The sequence below is a fragment of the Prionailurus viverrinus genome, chromosome D4 (assembly GCF_022837055.1).
Source record: "Prionailurus viverrinus isolate Anna chromosome D4, UM_Priviv_1.0, whole genome shotgun sequence".
NCBI lineage: Eukaryota > Metazoa > Chordata > Mammalia > Carnivora > Felidae > Prionailurus > Prionailurus viverrinus.
Window position 1 is genome coordinate 93,128,027 of NC_062573.1, and position 16,473 is coordinate 93,144,499.

General features: G+C 68.8%; 1 protein-coding gene across 2 annotated transcripts in view; it reads left to right on the plus strand.

Moving 5' to 3' along the window:
* NOTCH1 (notch receptor 1) overlaps positions 1 to 16,473 on the plus strand; it is a 44,332-nt gene that overhangs the window by 20,457 nt on the left and 7,402 nt on the right. For both annotated transcript variants that reach the window (XM_047830032.1, XM_047830031.1), the window contains exons 5-27: positions 956 to 1,078; positions 1,493 to 1,726; positions 2,082 to 2,237; positions 2,474 to 2,659; positions 2,969 to 3,082; positions 3,823 to 3,936; positions 4,102 to 4,335; positions 4,433 to 4,543; positions 5,089 to 5,281; positions 6,464 to 6,609; positions 6,825 to 6,938; positions 8,601 to 8,720; positions 9,022 to 9,174; positions 9,741 to 9,969; positions 10,591 to 10,792; positions 11,431 to 11,584; positions 11,695 to 11,879; positions 12,395 to 12,527; positions 12,875 to 13,132; positions 13,206 to 13,318; positions 13,846 to 14,417; positions 14,661 to 15,089; positions 15,637 to 15,785. In XM_047830032.1, the coding sequence (XP_047685988.1) occupies positions 956 to 1,078; positions 1,493 to 1,726; positions 2,082 to 2,237; positions 2,474 to 2,659; positions 2,969 to 3,082; positions 3,823 to 3,936; positions 4,102 to 4,335; positions 4,433 to 4,543; positions 5,089 to 5,281; positions 6,464 to 6,609; positions 6,825 to 6,938; positions 8,601 to 8,720; positions 9,022 to 9,174; positions 9,741 to 9,969; positions 10,591 to 10,792; positions 11,431 to 11,584; positions 11,695 to 11,879; positions 12,395 to 12,527; positions 12,875 to 13,132; positions 13,206 to 13,318; positions 13,846 to 14,417; positions 14,661 to 15,089; positions 15,637 to 15,785 (4,422 nt within the window). The remainder of the gene's footprint in view (positions 1 to 955; positions 1,079 to 1,492; positions 1,727 to 2,081; positions 2,238 to 2,473; positions 2,660 to 2,968; positions 3,083 to 3,822; positions 3,937 to 4,101; positions 4,336 to 4,432; positions 4,544 to 5,088; positions 5,282 to 6,463; positions 6,610 to 6,824; positions 6,939 to 8,600; positions 8,721 to 9,021; positions 9,175 to 9,740; positions 9,970 to 10,590; positions 10,793 to 11,430; positions 11,585 to 11,694; positions 11,880 to 12,394; positions 12,528 to 12,874; positions 13,133 to 13,205; positions 13,319 to 13,845; positions 14,418 to 14,660; positions 15,090 to 15,636; positions 15,786 to 16,473) is intronic.

Genomic DNA, 16,473 nt, shown 5'->3' on the forward strand with positions numbered 1-16,473 from the left:
GCTGGTGCTGGCTCCCGCTGGGGCAGCGGGGCGAGATTCTCCTGGTGAGGGCTCGACAGGCTTGTGTGCCGCACGGCCCTGTAGGAGACCCTCGGAGGTATTGGGGTGGGGGGCGGGGAGGCGTGCTCAGGCCCCTACAACATACGTGGGAGCCAGAACTCGGGCTCCGGGCTCTGATTTGGGGCACTCCCTCTAAAACACTGTCCACTGTCCACTTCAGCTCTTCTAGACCACCTGCTTTACCCCCCAGGGCACCGGTGGGGTGGGCGGCCCGAGGGAGGGGATCGGCTCTCCTCGGGCAGGAGACAGGTTCAAAGGCGCCCCGGGAGGGGCATTAATTAGTAACTGGCTGTAGGTTTGGGCTCTTGCCAGGCACACCTTTGTGGGTTGATGATTGAACCGGCGGGAGTTGAGCGGGTTAATAGGTGACTGGTGTGGAGGCGACGTTGACAGAGGTTGGCCCGTCTTGGGGGGGTGAGAAGCGGGCATCACACCTCTGTTCCGGGGAAGCTGAGGGCCGCGTGTCCGCCCTGCCTCCTCCGGGCTTCCGCCTGGAGCCCTCCCCGACCCCAGCACAGCGCCTCACCTGCAGGCAGCACCCGCTTACAGCCGCCCGTGGTTAACTCTGCTACACGGGATTTTTACGACGCCACGTCCAGGATCCCGTGTTCCCAAGTCCCCGTCTGTTCAGCGGGCCCTTTGCTCAATGATTCCTCAGAGAGGAACGTGCCACACGTGGGCCCTGGAGTGTGGGGCCTGGTCACACGGGGACCAGGGGGACCAGGGGATGGGGCTTGGACCCCGAGGGCCCCAAGGTGGTGGGCGTCCCGGGGCAGGCCCTGAGTGGGGGGCGGCAGCTGGTGCAGAGCAGGGTGTCGTGGGTCCAGCCAGGAAGATGCTGGGGCGAGCACAGATGGGCAGGGCCTGACCGGGCTCCTGGCTCCCCCTGCCGCAGGCTTCACCGGCCAGAACTGCGAGGAGAATATCGACGACTGTCCCGGAAACAGCTGCAAGAACGGAGGCACCTGCGTGGACGGCGTGAACACGTACAACTGCCGCTGCCCGCCCGAGTGGACAGGTGCACACGCAGGGGAGCGCCCCCCGCCCGACACAGTGCCCGCACGGGGAGCGCGGTCCGGGAAGGGCGGCGTGGCCCGGGGCAGCCCCTGCCCGCGACCGGGGGCCGAGGCCCCCACCCTACCATCAGCTCGTCTGTGCGGGTCGCGTGCGGCCCCCCAGGCAGGGCCGCGCCACAGTCGGGTCCCCCGGGCTTCGGCCAAGCTGGGGATGGCGGACAAGTGTGGGCCCCCCCGGAGCACCGCTGCCCACGGCAGAGCGACGGGGCCAGGGCCCGGCCTGGCCGGGGGGCCGGGGGCAGCGGGGATACAGCGGTCCAGGCTGCAGTGGGTGGAGGAGTCTGCCTGGGAAGGCTTCCCGGGGGCGGTGGCCCCCGGGCCCGGTGGTCGAGGCGTGACGGGCTGGGCCCCCGCAGGCCAGTACTGCACCGAGGACGTAGACGAGTGCCAGCTGATGCCCAACGCCTGCCAGAACGGCGGGACCTGCCACAACACCCACGGCGGCTACAACTGCGTGTGCGTCAACGGCTGGACGGGGGAAGACTGCAGCGAGAACATCGATGACTGTGCCAGCGCCGCCTGCTTCCACGGGGCCACCTGCCACGACCGAGTGGCCTCCTTCTACTGCGAGTGTCCTCATGGCCGCACCGGTGAGCGCCCCGGCCACGGGGGGCGGGGCTGCCCCCGAGGCGGGGCTGGGGGGTGGGGGGCGGGCACAGGGGACGTGGCACCACCTCCCTGGGCTCCCCGGCCCTGCCTGGCGTGTGCAGCCTCGCTCAGGCGCGCGGCTGATGGCTTTTGCCGAAGGGGCCTTTCTGGAGGGAAGGAGGCCGGGGGTGCCCGGGGCAGGCCTGCTGGGGACGAGCCCCCCAGGGTAGCCTGAGGGTCGTGGGCCCGACGGGGCCGCCGGGCAGCGTGGCCGTGGGAGGCCCGTCCCTGTGGAGCCGGGCGGCGGACCCAGGCCAGGAGAGGCAGTGCCCCGCTGACCGCGGCCGCCCCGCCCAGGTCTGCTTTGCCATCTCAACGACGCCTGCATCAGCAACCCTTGCAACGAGGGCTCCAACTGCGACACCAACCCCGTCAACGGCAAGGCCATCTGCACCTGCCCCTCCGGGTACACGGGCCCGGCCTGCAGCCAGGACGTGGACGAGTGCTCGCTGGGTGCGCCGGGCAAGTCGTGCGGTGGGGGGAGGGGGACTGGGAGTCTGGGACATCGACTCTGCCCTCAGAGGGTTCCTGGTCTGATGGGGAGGCGTGACACACACACCCCCCCCGCCGCCTCCAACAGAGAGGACTGCCAGTCTGATGGGGGAGGCGGGCATGCCCCAGAATGGTCCGGTGGCCGGGGTGCCTGAAGCAGGCTCTCACCGGTGCCGCCCCGCCCCGGCCCCTACCAGGCGCCAACCCCTGTGAGCACGCGGGCAAGTGCATCAACACGCTGGGCTCCTTCGAGTGCCAGTGTCTGCAGGGCTACACGGGCCCGCGCTGCGAGATTGACGTCAACGAGTGCATCTCGAACCCGTGTCAGAATGACGCCACCTGCCTGGACCAGATCGGGGAGTTCCAGTGCATCTGCATGCCGGGTACGTGGAGCCAGCCTCCTGCCTGTCGGGGTGACCCCGCTGCGGCGCCCCTGGCGACCGCTCTGTGCCCCCGGCCTCCGCGCTCGCCCGGGCCAGCCCGCGGGGCACCAGCCCGGAGGGCAGCGCCAGGGCTTGGGGGGCGGGGGGCCCGGGAGCCAGGTGAGCCGCGGGAGGACAGGTACAGAGGGTGCTGGCCAGTCGCCTCTGCCGGCAGCTGGCGTGGGCGTCCATGTCTCTGCCCTGAGCTGCGGTGGGGGTGGCCGCGGCTATTCACGGACCCCTGTGCCCCCTCCCCGCCCCCCACCCCAGGCTACGAGGGCGTGCACTGTGAGGTCAACACGGACGAGTGCGCCAGCAGCCCCTGCCTCCAGAACGGCCGCTGCCTGGACAAAATCAACGAGTTTCTGTGCGAGTGCCCCACAGGTGAGGCCCGTCCCCAGCAGGGCTGCTGCCCAGCCCCCACCCTCCCTCTGGGGGAGGCGGGCCGGGAGCTCCGACGACCCACTAGGAGGCCTAGCTCAGGTCTGGGCCTGGTCCTACGGGAGCCCGTTCTCCTGTGCTGAGGGGCACCGGGCAGGTCAGGCCAGGCCAGGTCAGGCTGGGCTTAGGGGGAGCCCGGGACCCAGAAATCCTCCCTGCCGCTGGGGCTCCCCTGGGAGCGGGATTATAGTCCCCAGGTCCCCGGGGAGCTTAGGTGGTGAAGAGATGCCAGCCCGGCTCTCTGAGGGCTCGCAGCTGGGAGGGAGTCGGCCTGCCCCGCCCTCCCCACCTCTGCTGGCCTGCAGTAGACACAACAGGAGGGCTGCAGGAGCCCGCGGCCGGAGGGTCTGTAGGTCCAGGACGCCGACACTCGGGAGGCCTGGCAGGTCAGAGCCGTGGGCCTGCAAGGTGTCAATCAGCCGTCCCAGACGCTGAGTGGGGGACCTCGTTCACCGCGGGATGGCTGGGACCATAGTAGCCGGAGTCTGTACGAGAAAAGCCCCTCCTGCAGGGGCAGGGGCAGGGGCAGGAGCTGAAAGGGAGCAAGAGGAGAGGTCAGGAGGGCTACTGAGCCCTGGCCGGAGTGTGGCCTGGGGAGGGACTCCCTGCTGTGGCCCGGCGGGGCTCGGCCACGGGGCCCCCGGCACCCATTGCGTCCGACTGCCTCCCTGTCCTCGCCGCAGGCTTCACCGGGCACCTGTGTCAGTATGACGTGGACGAGTGTGCAAGCACGCCTTGCAGGAACGGCGCCAAGTGCCTGGACGGGCCCAACACCTACACCTGCGTGTGCACGGAAGGTGCGGGGCCGGTGGACAGAGGGTGGGCAGGCTCCCGGGTCTGGGGAAGGGGCGGGGAGTCCCGTGATGAACGGCACGCTCCCCCCTCTGCTCCGGGAGAGCCCGGGCGTGGTTGGGGCCTTTCCGGGAGCAGCCGCCCTGAGTGCCCTTGGCCTTGCCCTGCAGGCTACACGGGGCCGCACTGCGAGGTGGACATTGACGAGTGTGACCCCGATCCTTGCCACTACGGGTCGTGCAGGGATGGCGTTGCCACCTTCACCTGCCTGTGCCGGCCGGGCTACACGGGCCACCACTGCGAGACCAACGTCAACGAGTGTCACAGCCAGCCCTGCCGCCACGGCGGCACCTGCCAGGACCGCGACAACGCCTACCTGTGCCTCTGCCTCAAGGGGACCACAGGTGCCTGGCGGGGAGCGGGGGGGGGGGGGGTGGGGGTGTGTGTTGGGGGGACGGTGGGGGGGCCCAGGAGCTGACCTCCGGTGCTGCCCACCGCCAGGGCCCAACTGTGAGACCAACCTGGATGACTGTGCCAGCAGCCCCTGTGACTCAGGCACGTGTTTGGACAAGATCGACGGCTACGAGTGCTCGTGCGAGCCGGGCTACACAGGTGAGCGGCCTGGGGCCTAGGGACCGCTGGGGCTCTGCCCCTCCCAGGCCCCTCAAGCCCTTGCTGCGGGGGCCGAGGTCAAGGCCAGGGACTCAGCCGGGTCCCCAGGTGGGCAGGACGGGGCAGGCCTCCACCCAGGGCCCAGCTCTCCGGCTGCCAGCCTCGGCCCATTGGGGCAGAGACCACGGGAGGCCTGGGGCTCTGACCAGGACCGGGACGGGCACCCTCGAGCCCTTTATCCCTGGTCAGGGCAGACTCCTCTGGGCGTGCGTCCCGTGTCTTCCCCGAAGGCGTCTCTGGGCGGTTGGGCTGACGCCGGCCTTGTCCTCTGGGCCCGGCCGGCTGGCGCCGTGCTCCCGTGCGAAGCCCCCGCTTACCCAGGTTACGCCTCGGGAGGACCCGGGGAGAGGGGTTGGGTGTCGTCCCTGGTTCAACAGGGGCAAACTGAGGCTCCGAGGGGCCAGAACTTGCTCACGAAGACCCCCCTGCCCCTTCTTCCGGGGGGGCCCGGCTGTGGGTATCTGAGCCCCCCTCCCCGCTTCCAGGGAGCATGTGCAACGTCAACATCGACGAGTGTGCGGGCAACCCCTGCCACCACGGGGGCACCTGCGAGGACGGCACCAACAGCTTCACCTGCCGCTGCCCCGAGGGCTACCACGGCCCCACGTGCCTGTCTGAGGTCAACGAGTGCAGCAGCAACCCCTGCATCCACGGGGCCTGCCGGGACAGCCTCAACGGGTAGGTGCGGGCGGGAGCTCTGTCCCCGGAGGCTGGCGGGCGAGGGAGAGGCCTGCGCGGAGCCTCAGACAGGCCGGGAGCGGGTGCCCCTCACGGGCAAGGGCTCGCAGGGCCCTCGCCGGCTCCTGGCGTGTGCTCAGCACGGCCACGTGTGGTCACGGGGCCCCGGACGCGCTTGTGGGTCCGCGGCAGCCAGCACGCATGTGTGTGACACCGGGGTCTACCTTGTTCTCCGTCCTGGCTGCTGAAACGGCTCCCATCCCGCGGAGGTGAAAGGGGCACACCTGGGTCCGTGTTGAGGAGGTGGCCAAGGTCGCCTAAGGATGGGGGTCTGGGGGCCAGCAGCGTGGCCGCAGTCCCACCCCCACCTCCAAGCAGGAGAGGGGCTGCAGGTGGAGTTCACCAGCCGTGCCTGTGTAACAGGAGAGCGCGAACCGGTGGGGTTCAGAGAGCTCCTGGCTGAGGGCCGCTGGAGGTGCCGGGAGGGTGGCGCCCAGAGCACAGGAGCCCATGCCCCCCCCACACCTCGTCCCGTGCGTCTCAACCCGTGCGGGTTGTTCTAAGGTTAGGCTTGTGTAGCAAACCACTGGCCTAGCGAGCGAAGCCCTTTTCTGACTTCCGGGAGCCGTTCTAGCCAATCTCCGTCCCGAGGAGAGGGTCTTGGGAAACCGGGTATGTGGCTGGTCGGTCAGAAGTACAGGTGACAGCCCGGCCCCCATGGTGGGCGTCTGGTGTGGATGCTGTGTGTGGGCCCGAGCCCTTCTCCCGGGGCGTCCCTCCCAGGAGCGAGTTGTAGGACACCCGGCTGGCGTGGCCCCCGCACGCGTGGCGTCGGCAGGGCGAGGGTGTGGAGGGGAGGCAGAGCTCATCTGGTTCCTGACACCTGCTCCGCACCCAGCGCTGGCCGCGTGGATGGGGCTGTTGGTGCGGGCGGGGACCCCGTACTCTGTGTCCAAGGCCACGTGGTGGGTGAGGGGCAGGTGGCCTTCTGACGACTGCCCGGATGTGGCACGGCCACACCCATGCCGCCCTCTTGGGCGGGGTGGGGGCTGGGGTCCCCCCACGAAAGGACTCTTGGGTGGGGGTGCCCCCCCCCCCCCCCCCCCGTGCCATGAGGCCTGGGGACGGCAGCAGGGCCGGGAGCTTGGGCGCACTTGAATGGCGCCGTGGTCACCCCTGCAGGTACACGTGTGACTGTGACCCCGGGTGGAGCGGGGCTCACTGCGACATCAACACCAACGAGTGTGAGTCCAACCCCTGCGCCAACGGGGGCGCCTGTAGAGACATGACCAGCGGCTACGTATGCACCTGCCGCGAGGGCTTCAGTGGTGAGCGGGGCCGGGCAGGGGTGCTGGCGCAGAGCGGGCCCTCGGGGGGTGGTGGGACCGCGGTGCCTCGCTCCTCTCTCCCGCCACAGGCACCCGCTGCCCTCAGGGCAGACCCGCCGGGGTAGGCTCGGCGCGGGGCTCTCCCTCCACCCTAGGGGGCCCCTTCAGAGCCTCTGGGGTGATGGGCGCACTCACCACCGGCCCTCTGTCTCCAGGGCCCAATTGCCAAACCAACATCAACGAGTGTGCGTCTAACCCGTGCCTGAACCAGGGCTCGTGCATCGATGATGTGGCCGGCTACACGTGCAACTGCCCCCTGCCCTACACAGGTGAGGGCAGGGCCCTTGGGTGCGGGCCTGCGTGGCACAGTGCGTGCCCGGTGGCTTTCCTGGGGCCGGCCGGGCCTCCTGACTCAGTAGGTACACCCAGAGTTCCGCTCGCCACGTGGAGGCTGAGGGCTGGCCACATTCGGGCCTCATTCCGCAAGTTTCGTTGCCAAAGTCACACGCGACTATATAGGACACTGGACAGCGATCTTAATACGAGCGTGTCCCAAGTACTTGGTTTGGCCAGCCTGCCTGGGAGGGGAGGAGATGGGGTGCCCCACAGCAGAGCCACGAGCTAGGCCTGGGCCGCTGGCCTCCACGGCCCAGCGTCCACACTGCGTGGGCCCCTGGGGACTGGACTGCCCCCCCCGCCCCCACCTTGCTGGCCGGGCCTGAGGGATTCCTTTGACGGCGGGCCCTCTTTGTGTCGGGGAAACAAGGAGTCCTCTGTTAGCGCCGAGCAGAGGCGGGAGGCGTTTCCCTGGGCGTCCCAGCGTCTGCCGTTGGCCCGGCCAACGGGATCGCAGGAAATGGTCCCCTCCGTGGAAGAGATTTGCAAAGTGTTAAAAAGCAAAAGTCCACAACCACTACTGCCCCTGGGTCCCACTGGGAGTGGGCCGAGGGCGCTGCCACTGGGGACAGCCTCGGGCCTCCCTGCTGACGAACCTGGAGGTCCCGAGAGAGCCCTGTCCGGCCAGGCTGGGGGGGTGGGGGGGGTGGGGAGGAGGGGGCCTGTCTCCGTGCTGGTGGCTCCCACCACACGAGGCAGCCTGTGGCCAGAGCTGGGGACCTGGATTTTCTCTCCTGCATTGGTGAGGCAGCTTGTGGCCGGTAGCCACCCAGGGGCCCCTTGCCTGGGATGCACGAGTCCCTTGCAGACACAGCATCGGAGGCTGGCGGGCCTGGTGGGGAGGAGCCGGCCTGTGCTGACCTGCTTCCCGTCTGCCCACTTCCTGCTTCCCTCTGCACAATTGTCGGAAACTCTGGCGAATTTCCTGCCTGCCTAGGTCACCGTGGAAACAGATAGAAAGAAAGGCCTTGGAAACTCGCACCAGCAGGCCAGGGAGATAATGGGCTACGGGGAAGATAGTGCTTCCTTTCTTCCCCGGGAATCAGCCCCCACGGCCGTAAACAGGAAGGCTGTCCGCTGGGTTTCCATGGAGGAAAGTCGCCCCAGTGTGACCCGCTTCTGGCGAGACTCCCTTCCCTGCGCCGGGGTCCTGTACCACAGGTGCTCCCTGACGGGGAGGGGTGCTCGGGGCCGGGGCTCCTCCCCTGCTGTCCGGCCTCTGCTCGGTGGCCTCCGTGACCGGCCGCGGGCTGCCTGTGGCCCCAGAGCCCTTGGGAGGAGCTCTAAGGCCTCCAGGAGACCAGGAGAGGGCGTGAGGCCGGGAGCAGGCACTCCCGAGGGGTTGAGGCCCAGGCCGTGTCCTGCGGGGACAGTTTTGGAGCCAAGTATCCCCCCGGTTTGGGTTCTCACTCCGCCAGGAGCTCGCCCATGGTCCCAAGGGCAACACCGCCCCCCGCCCCCCTTCCTGCCCCATGGGGCTGTCAGAGGACTCTGGCGGCTCAGGGGCCATCAGGGCCTCCGTCGGGAGATGCCATGGGGCATTGGTCCTCTGGGCCAGGCCCCCTGGGTCTCAATGCTGTTCCCCTTGCCCTCAGGAGCCACGTGTGAGGTGGTGCTGGCCCCGTGCGCCCCCGGCCCCTGCAGGAACGGTGGCGAGTGCCAGGAGTCCGAGGACTTCGAGAGCTTCTCGTGCGTCTGTCCTGCAGGCTGGCAAGGTGCGGCCTCCTGGCCCTGCAGCCCTGCCTGGGTTCGCTCCCCTGGGGCGGGAGGTCTGGGGGGCTCCCCATCTCTGCAGGCTGCAGAGCCACCTGTAGGGGCTCTGGAAGCAGAGATGGGCCTGGCAGGGCCCTTCCCATCCCCAGTTTCTGTCTGCTTGGCCCCAAACTGGGAGATCGCAAGTCAGAGAGCCCCCTTCCTTCCTGGGGTGTCCCCAGGGGACGGTCCCGGGGCAGAGAAGGCTGCTGGAGAGGCCTGGAGGGCGGGGGCTGAACTGCCGGCCCCCTCCTCCTCCCCCAGGACAGACGTGCGAGGTCGACATCAACGAGTGTGTTAAGAACCCGTGCCGCCACGGCGCCTCCTGCCAGAACACCAACGGCGGCTACCGTTGTCGCTGCCGCGCCGGCTACACGGGGCACAACTGCGAGACGGACGTGGATGACTGCCGACCCAGTGAGTGGCGGGGCCCGCTCAGCCACCTGTTAACCCGCGTGGACCTGCGGTTTTCTGGGCAGGCGCGGGGCAGGGAGCGGGCTGGCACCAGGCGGGAGGACCCACGACGCAGTGCCCGGGGACGTGCCCAGGGCACTGAGCTCAACTAGAGGAAATGCTGGGGGGTGCGGGGGGGGGGGGGGGCTGCTGCTGGCAGAGCTGTGGGCCTCGCGTGGACCAGGGGTGGTTCTGGGTGGTTCCAGAAGCCTCCCGAGCCACCGCCCCTCCCCGCGGGCTGGGGTAGCTCCTCCCATCGTGCAGCCTTATTGGTCCTTGTCATGACCCAGCAGGGAGCAGGGCTCTCCGCCCCCCCCCCCACCCCGACCCCGGGTCGTAGGACACTGAGGCCCAGACAGGTGTCCCCAAGTGGGCAGGGGACACGATGGCGCCAACCTCGTCGGCCTGACTGTTGAGCTTACACATTCTGCCCCTGCCCTGGGGCCTAGGAGTGGGGGGCCGTGGGCCCCCAGCTTCGGGGGGACGCCGCAGCCCACCCTCAGGCCTGCCTTCTGTCCCCCCACCCCCAGACCCGTGCCACAACGGTGGCTCCTGCACGGACGGCGTTAACACGGCTTTCTGCGACTGCCTGCCTGGCTTCCGGGGGGCTTTCTGCGAGGAGGACATCAACGAGTGTGCCAGCAACCCCTGCCACCACGGAGCCAACTGCACCGACTGTGTGGACAGCTACACCTGCACCTGCCCCACGGGCTTCAGCGGCATCCACTGCGAGAACAACACGCCCGACTGCACAGAGAGGCAAGGGCGCCGCACAGGGCAGCAGGCCGCGGGGGCCGGGCACAGCACCTGGCGGCCGGGCGCACCCAGCGGGTGTCCACCTGGCCGGCTCTCCCCACCCACGGCGGCAGACGTCGTGTTCTAAACGAGCCTTTGTCTGCCGACCAGTGTGAGACCCGGGAGCCCGGGTGGTTTCTCCTGGACAACTGGTGTGCCCCCTTCTGTCAGCCGCAACTCTGTGGCCCGTCTTGTTTCGCTTTTTTCCTTGGTTGCCGGGAAGCTCAGCGCTCAGCGTTCTCGCACCCTCCGACACGCTCATCTACGTTGTCCGTGCAGATTCTGGTTCCTTCCTCATTTTTATGTTAACTACCACATACCCGTGTCTTTAAAGCTCTTCCCGGCGTGACTCGTAAAGGAGGCAGAGGAAGTGGGCGTAAGGTGCCGTGAGAGCCTGCGGTCGGTCCCCGGCCCCGTGCTGGGGCCTCCCGGGGCTTCCGTTGGCCTCCCTGAGGTCATCCGGGCTGCTCGCCACCTGTTGTAGCTGTCGGGCCCCTTCCGCCGCAGTCTGAGTCTAGGGGAAGCTTCTCGGGCAGGGCCGCACGCCCCCCTCACCCTTCTCCCCTGCTGCTTGCTCGCCTCCAGCTCCTGTTTCAACGGCGGCACCTGCGTGGACGGCATCAGCTCCTTCACCTGTCTCTGTCCGCCTGGCTTCACGGGCAGCTACTGCCAGCACGACGTCAACGAGTGTGATTCTCGGCCCTGCCTGCACGGCGGCACCTGCCAGGACAGCTACGGGACCTACAAGTGCACCTGCCCACAGGGCTACACGGGCCTCAACTGCCAGGTGAGCGACGGGCTGCAGGGGCGCCCGCGGCACGTCGTCACGGCCACCCTGCCCGTCCCCGCCCGTCGGCCTCCCCGCGCCGCTGGTGGACCGGTGCGGCGAGAGCCGGGCCGGGAGGGCGGGGGTGGCCTTGGTCGCGCGGCTCCTGGGACCCGGACGGCTGGCCCGAGGCCACGTGCCACCTAGGGAATCGGGTGGGGAACGGGGCCGCGCTCAGCTCGGGAGCAAGGGTTTACGAAGCAAGAGTAAGAAAGGAGCGGGGCAGGAACGTAGCTGAAAGCCAGCGTCTTTCCGGAAAAGTCCTGAAGCCTCGTCTTTGTTCAAGAATCTCCCGTGAGATGTGTTACAAGGCTTCCGACAGAGTAGCTTGCTTACAGAGAGCAATCTTTCGACGACGGGCTGCTGGTGTTCGGGATTTGCCGAGGCCCCGAGCACGAGAGCCCCAGCCCCAGGCCGCTCCCGATGGCGGGGGGTGGGGGGGGGTGGGGGGGGGGTGGCGGCCCAGGGGCCTCAAGTTCCCGTGTCTGTAGGATGGGCTCACAAGCCCGCACGGGCACGAGGTTCTGCGTGTTCCGCACGGCCTCGCGGGGTCAGCCCCGGGAGGGAGCGTAAACACAGGCGACCCCCGCTGTCCCCAGAACCTCGTGCGCTGGTGCGACTCCTCACCGTGTAAGAACGGCGGCAAGTGTTGGCAGACCAACACCCTGTACCGCTGCGAGTGCCACAGCGGCTGGACCGGCCTCTACTGCGACGTGCCCAACGTGTCCTGCGAGGTGGCCGCACGGCGCCGAGGTAACCCCGCGGCCCGGCCCGGCCCAGGGTTCCCCGGCGCCCCCCGGGTGCCCACCCCCTGACGCCAGGAGGTCTGAGGCCCCCTCCCTCTGCTTCCCCCGCCCCCCCAGACATCAATGTCACCCACCTGTGCCGGAACGGGGGGCTCTGCATGGACGCGGGCAACACGCACCACTGTCGCTGCCAGGCCGGCTACACGGGCAGCTACTGCGAGGACCAGGTGGACGAGTGCTCGCCCAGCCCCTGCCAGAACGGGGCCACCTGCACCGACTACCCTGGCGGCTACTCCTGCGAGGTGGGGACCCGTCCCGGGGGGCAAGGGGTGCCGGCTGTGAGTGACACTGTGTGGCAGGCCCCGGGCCGCGAGCAGGCCCCGTGGGGAGGACTAAACCCGACTTTACGCAGTCCCAGTAAGGGAGGGCGGTGATAATCAGGGAAGACTGCCTGGTGGAGGCGTCCCGTGGCGGGGAGAGCCGGGAAGAATACCCGGGAATATGGGATGGGGTTTCCGTCTGGGTCCCCTCCCCCAGAGCTCTGTCTCCGGGCTCAGCTGACACCTGTCCCGGGGCCTCCACCTCATGGCCACAGGACACGCTCTGGCCTGAGCTCTGGGCAGTGACTCTCAGCTTATCAGAGTCGGCTGGGCAAGGGTCTCCCTCTGGGCCGACCGGGTGTGAGGAACTCAAGCCTTCACGGATCAAGAGAGTGGCCTGTGGTGTGGCCCCGTCAGCCTGCGCAGCGGGTAGAGGGCCACATCTCAGCCGCCCACCAAGCCACAGGCCCCCACCCCTCGTTTGTTTCCCTGCTCAGTGCGTGGCCGGGTACCACGGGGTGAACTGCTCTGAGGAGATCAACGAGTGTCTGTCCCACCCATGCCAAAACGGGGGCACCTGCATCGACCTCATCAACACCTACAAGTGTTCCTGTCCCCGGGGCACACAGGGTAAGGAACAGCCACGCCCCAGGGCTGGGCCCCAGGGGAAAGTGGGCAGGCCGGGCCCTGGCCGGAAGCACCCTAGGCCCAGCGCAAGCTTCCGCTCTGCCTTGTGGGGGCACAAGGCAGGTGCGGGGCTGACCGAGCGAGGGCGGGGGGGGGGGGGGGGGGGGGGGGCCCAGCCGGGCTGCTGGCACGGGGCCGCGAGTCCGCGGTGCGGCCCTGTCGCCAGCGTCCTCTCTCCTGAGCGTCTGTGTGGTCCCATCCTGACCGTTTGCCGAGGGGAGCGCCCCGAGGGGGGAGCCGGGCCGGCCCGTGGCCCGCTCAGGCCCCCGACGGCGTCCACACTTCTGCAGGTGTGCACTGTGAGGTCAACGTGGACGACTGCAGTCCCCTCATCGACCCCGTCTCCCGGGGCCCCAAGTGCTTTAACAACGGCACCTGCGTGGACCAGGTGGGCGGCTACAGCTGCACCTGCCCACCCGGCTTCGTGGGCGAGCGCTGTGAGGGAGACGTGAACGAGTGCCTGTCCAACCCCTGTGACGCCCGTGGCACCCAGAACTGCGTGCAGCGCGTCAACGACTTCTACTGCGAGTGCCGTGCGGGCCATACCGGTGGGTGCCGCGGCAAGGTGGGGCGGAGGCCGCGGGGGCCGGGCAGGCCCCTCACGCCTGCTCTCGTCCCCAGGACGCCGCTGTGAGTCGGTCATCAACGGCTGTAAGGGCAGGCCCTGCCAGAACGGGGGCACTTGCGCCGTGGCCTCCAACACTGCCCGCGGGTTCATCTGCAAGTGCCCGGCGGTAGGTGCAGCCGTGGGGGCTCCTTGGTCCGCGGGTGGCGGGAGGGCACCCCCTCGATGCCTCCACACACCATGCTCCGGAGGGCGGGGCTTGGTTGGAGCCCCGCTTAGCCTCCCTCGTTACCGAGAGCGAGCGTTTTCAGAGTAGCGTCAGCTTTAGGGAAAGACTGTGCAGGGACTGGCCACGCCCCTTTGCACACACCCAACTTCCTGTTTTAGCATCTTGACTTCTCCTGGCAGGGGTTACGGTGGGGGAGCCAACACCGGGAGGAGCCGGAGCTGAACCTTCAGGGTCGCTCCTGGCGCGGGCATGCTTTGGGCTCTGACATGCGGTGTCACACCCCCGCCGGTGCGGAGCCCCGCTGGGTTCCTCAGCGCCCCGCGCATCCTCTCCCCTCCCGGGACGGGTTGTCGTGGGCCCTCTCCCAGGCGAGGGGGGGGGGGGGGGGGGCGCGGAGAGGCAGCGGCGTCGCCGGGCAGGGCAGGGGCCCCCCTGACGCGTGCCCGCGCGGCTGCCTGTCCCCGCAGGGCTTCGAGGGCGCCACGTGCGAGAACGACGCGCGCGCCTGCGGGAGCCTGCGCTGCCTCAACGGCGGCACGTGCATCTCGGGCCCGCGCAGCCCCACCTGCCTGTGCCTGGGCCCCTTCACGGGCCCCGAGTGCCAGTTCCCGGCCGGCAGCCCCTGCGTGGGCGGCAACCCCTGCTACAACCAGGGCAGCTGCGAGCCGGTGCCCGAGAGCCCCTTCTACCGCTGCCTGTGCCCGGCCAAGTTCAACGGGCTCCTGTGCCACATCCTGGACTACAGCTTCGGGGGCGGCCTGGGCGTCGACATCCCCCCGCCGCAGATCGAGGAGGCGTGCGAGCTGCCCGAGTGCCGCGAGGAGGCGGGCAACAAGGTGTGCAGCCTGGGCTGCAACAACCACGCGTGCGGCTGGGACGGCGGCGACTGCTCCCTCAACTTCAACGACCCCTGGCAGAACTGCTCGCAGTCGCTGCAGTGCTGGAAGTACTTCAGCGACGGCCGCTGCGACAGCCAGTGCAACTCGGCCGGCTGCCTGTTCGACGGCTTCGACTGCCAGCGCGCGGACGGCCAGTGCAAGTGAGGCAGCGTGGGGGGCGGGGCGCCCGGGGGGAGGGGCCTGGGGCGTGGGCGGGACTCGGGGGGGGGGGGGCGGCGCCGGAGGGGGGGCAGTGGGGGGCGGGGTTCAGGCGGGACGTGGCGGGGGGCGGGTAGGGAGCGGGTGGGGCTCAGGCAGGGAGGCGGGGCGCGGGAGGCCGGGCCAGGGGCGCGTGGGCGGGGCCCGGCGGCGGCCGCCGCCTGAGCGCCCCTGCGCCCCTGCAGCCCCCTGTACGACCAGTACTGCAAGGACCACTTCGGTGACGGGCACTGCGACCAGGGCTGCAACAGCGCGGAGTGCGAGTGGGACGGGCTGGACTGCGCGGAGCACGTGCCCGAGCGGCTGGCGGCCGGCGCGCTGGTGCTGGTGGTGCTGACGCCGCCCGCGCAGCTGCGCAACAACTCCCTGCACTTCCTGCGGGCGCTCAGCCGCCTGCTGCACACCAACGTGGTCTTCAAGCGCGACGCGCGCGGCCAGCCCATGGTCTTCCCCTACTACGGCCGCGAGGAGGAGCTGCGCAAACACCCCATCAAGCGCGCCGTGGACGGCTGGGCCGCGCCCGGGGCCCTGCTCGACCGGGTGGAGGCCGCCCTGCTCCCGGGCGGCGGGGCCGGCCGCCGGCGCCGGGAGCTGGACCCCATGGACATCCGCGGGTGAGTGCGCGCGTGCGGGGGAGTGCGCCGCCTCCCGGCCTGCGGGTGAAGGAGACCGAGGGTCCCGCGAGCCCAGGACTGATAGGGCCCCGCGCAGGCGGCGTTCGTGCCGGAGCTGCTGACCCCTCTCCGCCCCCCCCCCCAGCCGGTGTCCAGCACTGGGGTCGGCTCCCAGAGGGGAACCAGACCCCTGAGGCCTCTGTCCTTCTGAGACGGGGAGAGGGTGCTTGTGGCTCCCAAGGGGACAATGGAGGGTTGCAGGGTCAGGTGGGAGAGCGCTTTGAGGGGTGTCTGGGGAGCACCTGCCGTGGGCTGGGCTTGCTGGGCTGGAGACAGAGCACACTGCCCCCCACACACCCCCCACCCCCCACCCCCCACCCCCCAGGTCATTCTGTACAGACCTGGCTCCCTGCAACCCCAGACCGCCCTCCCATTCTGGGAGCACCTCCCCCCTTCGGGACCACGCCTGGGCCAGAGGGGTAGACTGGGCGGCTGCAGGGCATACACCTGCGGTCTGAGCCCCCTGACCTGCGTGTCCCCCCCCCAGATCCATCGTCTACCTGGAGATTGACAACCGGCAGTGTGTCCAGTCGTCCTCACAATGCTTCCAGAGCGCCACAGACGTGGCCGCCTTCCTGGGCGCCCTCGCCTCGCTGGGCAGCCTCAACATCCCCTACAAGATCGAGGCCGTGCAGAGTGAGTGGCCCACCCCAGCCGTGCTCCCTTGGGGACAGTTTGCTGGCTTCTAGGAAGAGCCTACCGGGGAGGGGTCAAGTCTCCTAGTCCCCCCTCCAAAAACGTTCTTGTTCTTTGTGCCATTTGCCGCCTGTGGGTATGTGTGTGTGTGTGTGTGTGTGTGTGTGTGTGTGTGTGTGTGTGTGTCATGCCATCCAGAGCTAGGGAACCACTTTTTCTGGGACTTTCTGCCTGGTGCGCCCTCCCTCCCCGTAATGACAGCTGGCGGTGTGGCTGGCCCAGGGGGACGGACAGACACATCTGCCGGGAAGTAGGAGCCCGTTCCTCCCCCCTCTCATCCCCCTGATTTTTCTTTGTTGGGTATTATTTCAAAATCATTACAGCTTTTTAAAAAAGAGGGAGAGAGAGAAGAATCGATCGGTGTCATGTGAAGTGTTGAAGTTTGTATCTTGAAAATCCTCCTAAATCCTTTGTCTTAACAGCTTCACGCGAGTGCAGTGATTTGAAGTTGGCTAATCCTCCCTTAAAGGAGAAAAAAGTAAAAGCCGTCTCCAGATAGTCGGCTGGTGCAGGAGAGAATTTAGCGATAGTTTGCAATTCTGATTAATCGCGTAGAAAATGACCTTATTTTGGGGGGCGGGTTGGAGGAGGGTGGGTGAGGAGGCGCCCAGCTGTGGAGCCAGTCCGC